Source organism: Propithecus coquereli, unplaced genomic scaffold (genome assembly GCF_000956105.1).
Source record: "Propithecus coquereli isolate 6110/MARCELLA unplaced genomic scaffold, Pcoq_1.0 Scaffold182, whole genome shotgun sequence".
Taxonomy (NCBI): Eukaryota; Metazoa; Chordata; class Mammalia; order Primates; family Indriidae; genus Propithecus; species Propithecus coquereli.
In genome coordinates this window covers 1,133,415-1,136,664 of record NW_012142968.1, presented here as the reverse complement: position 1 = coordinate 1,136,664, position 3,250 = coordinate 1,133,415, and the positions used below count along the sequence as shown (strand labels likewise).

The 3,250-nt window shown below is 32.9% G+C and overlaps 1 protein-coding gene across 1 annotated transcript in view; it reads right to left on the bottom strand.

Annotated features, from left to right (window-relative positions):
* Positions 1 to 3,250, bottom strand: part of RPS6KA6 (ribosomal protein S6 kinase, 90kDa, polypeptide 6) — a 142,356-nt gene that overhangs the window by 91,105 nt on the left and 48,001 nt on the right. Inside the window, 1 exon segment of the mRNA XM_012642678.1 lies at positions 2,996 to 3,112. Within this exon segment, the coding sequence (XP_012498132.1) occupies positions 2,996 to 3,112 (117 nt within the window).

The following is a 3,250-nucleotide window of genomic DNA, read 5'->3' as shown; positions in this document are numbered from 1 at the left end:
AAGGAAAGGAAAGGAAAGGAAAGGAAAGGAAAGGAAAGGAAAATGAAAAGAAAGAAAAAAAATAAAACAAAGAGAAAACAAAGCCACCTCTGTAATATTTCTTTGATTAGTGAACTGCACAAAGATCTCTATTCTGTATTTTAATATTAGGAATTTTAATAAGGCTTCAATAATAACCTTGTTAAACCCAAATTCCTGCACAGATAAAGCTGAGTGTTGCCTGAATTTAAGGACTATATTAACAACTTGTCAGCATGTTGCTATTTGTGAATATGTTATCAAAGACATTTTATTATGTTATACAGTATTTTCTTTATGAAGACCCATGAGAGAAATTTCTCTTGTCTGTTTTATCTGTTTCTACCTTAAAAACACTGTCAATAATCATACACTTGAATATACCAGCTTCTTTATATAACTTCCAGAAACTTAAGTCTTCATTTTTAGCCCCACTTCTAAAAGACTAATAGACTCTTAGGTCATGCATATGTGAACAAAGTATACCTGGTTTCATCTATTCTCTCCTGCTCTGATTTTTCTCTGTTTCCATCATCTTCACTATGTATTTTTAATTTTATTTAGTATTCATCTATGAAAGCCTTAAATCCTTTCTGGAGCAAAGCCAGAGATAAATAAATACTTACATCAAATGACAAAAGAATTAGTTTTAATGGCTTGAAATGTTTGCCTGGTGAGATTTTTACTTAAGTCAAATATTTAAGCATGTATACATTTGGGATATATATATAAAACTTCATCTCTGTTCCTTTAAAATTAATACCATAAAAACAGTTATATAGTGCAAAATAGTCAAAAGAATACTGTACTTTTAGAAATTTTAAAATAAAGGTGTGTAGAATGCAAGAGCCTACTCTACAAGTCAGTTCTATAAACACTCGCCACCGCCACCACCACCGATCTATTAACATGTCCTTCTAGCTTTTCTCTCCCCAGCACACTGTTCAAGTCCTATTTCCTTGTCTTATACATCTCCTGTACCAATTCACTGCCAAGCCATAATCCTTTTTTTAAAGATCTGTTGGCTTTATTTGCAATTCTAGAATTGCACAGCACCTCATTCTATGAAATAATATGAATGTTCCGATGAGCTGAGCAAAAGAGTCTGGCTTTATGGGAAGAAAAGGACTGAAGAAAGCAGAAACAGAGAACAAAAAGTAGATTGGTCATTTCCAAGTTAATTTCCTTATAAGGTTTAAACAGAGGGAACTTTATTATCATTCCAGCTCAGATAAACTGGGCTCCTTCTGATTGGTTGCTGTGAATCTCCTATTTATGAGGAGAACTGGCCCATTTCAGAATTTGATTATGTGGCACTTAGCACAAGTGACTTCATTCTGGTTTGTTCTAGTCTGCTGGGGCCTAGTACAGGACGCTAGTCCAAAATAATGACCAACCATAAACTTTGTATAGCAGGGTTAAATTGTAGTATAAAATAATAGGGAATGAAAAAAAGAAAAATGTGATGCTTTCTTCCAAAAATTGGTTTATGGGGCTTTAAAATAATTTTTGTATTGGGTCAATGATGAATTAGGATGTGGTATGAAAGAAAATGATACAGGTCAGAGATATTCAGAGATCTTTTGTCCATTTTTAAAACAGATTTTTTGTGGGTTTTTTAAAATCCATTTGTTTTGTTTTTTGCTATTGAGTTTTTTGGGTTTCTTATATATTCTGGTTATTAATCCATTGTTGGATGAATAGTTTGCACATATTTTCTCCCATTCTATAGGTTGTCTCTGCTTTTTGTTGATTGTTTCCTTTGCTGTGCAGAAGCTTTTTAAACTTGATGTAGTTCCATTTGTCCATTTTTGCTTTTTTTTTTCTTGTGCTTTTGAGGTCTTACTCAAAAATTCTTTGCCCAGACCAACGTTCTGGAGTGTTTCCCCAATGTTTTCTTCTAATAGTTTCAAAGAGTACTTGTGATTAGACAAAGCAAAGGAATCAAATCATTTTGACATAATCCTTCTTAGTTTGTTCTTTTTGTATTCTGAAAATGTTTCTATATATTTCATGTTATATTCTATACTGCACAGATATCTGGCCACTTTAAGACAATCAATGTCTATTTTGTATTCACTGATACTGATTGTACAACTGTCATGCACACACCGAGTGCTTAATAATTTTTTCTTTTAAAATGTTCCAGAGCATTAAAAATAATTGCTGCTCAATTGCCTTACTTTTCTCCTTTAAAACTAAACCGCAGCCACTCTGAAATTAGTAGTTTCTCTTTCTCCCCATAAATTGTGGTTGTCACTGTTTTCCTAAAGGCTGTTACTTTCTGTATATATGCAATAATTTTCATGTCTTAGATGTTAGGTATACAAATGTCAGGAAGCAGACCTACATGCTTCTCTTCCAAGAAACATATGCTATTAAGCACTTAATAAACAACTCTAATAATGAGTGTAAGAGTTAACTTTTGACATTTTTGCTTTTCCCCTTGAAATTTAAGCTCCTTGAGTTTCATACAATCTATATATCACCCAGTACCTACTTTGTTGTACTTTACACACCCTTGTTCTATTTTGCTTTAACAGATAATAGATGAACTTATGAATTCATACATGAATTAAGACATAAATTCTGACTTCTGTCATAAAGCTAAGAAATATAGATGAGATCACCAGGAGAGAGCAAGCTGTGTTCATACCAGCACGAGAACAGGGAGATAAGGAAAATCAGTTTTACAAAAATCAAACTATCTTGATTTACGTAGCTAATAAAGAACATGCTACATTTTTCCCCTAGAGAAACCAGTAAGCCCAGAAGACTGGAAAACCTTTATTATTACAGAGAAGTGTAAAGAAATGGCAATAAAAGTATAACAGAAATAAAAGGAATAAAATTAAAGAATTACCTTTGTGTGCATCCTTCGAGAAGTTTAGAAATGGCACATTTGGACTTCTATCTATGTGTACACTTTTTTCTAAATGATTAGAAGAGAAACAAATGTGGAAAAAATATTCATTACCTTTCCAAATGATCCCTGACCAAGAACCTTGAGCAACTCAAACTGTGCAGGATCTGCTTTCTCATATCCTTCCTTAACATGATGAGTAATAGGGATTTCTTTAACAACTCCTTCATCCTGTAAAAAGAAATGCAGATAACATTCAAATCCAGTTCCAACATCTTATGATTAGCTCCATTTAGAACGAGAAATCATATAATATCCAATTCCCTCAATCTAGTACAGTTTTACGGGCTACAAATATCCCCATTTCCC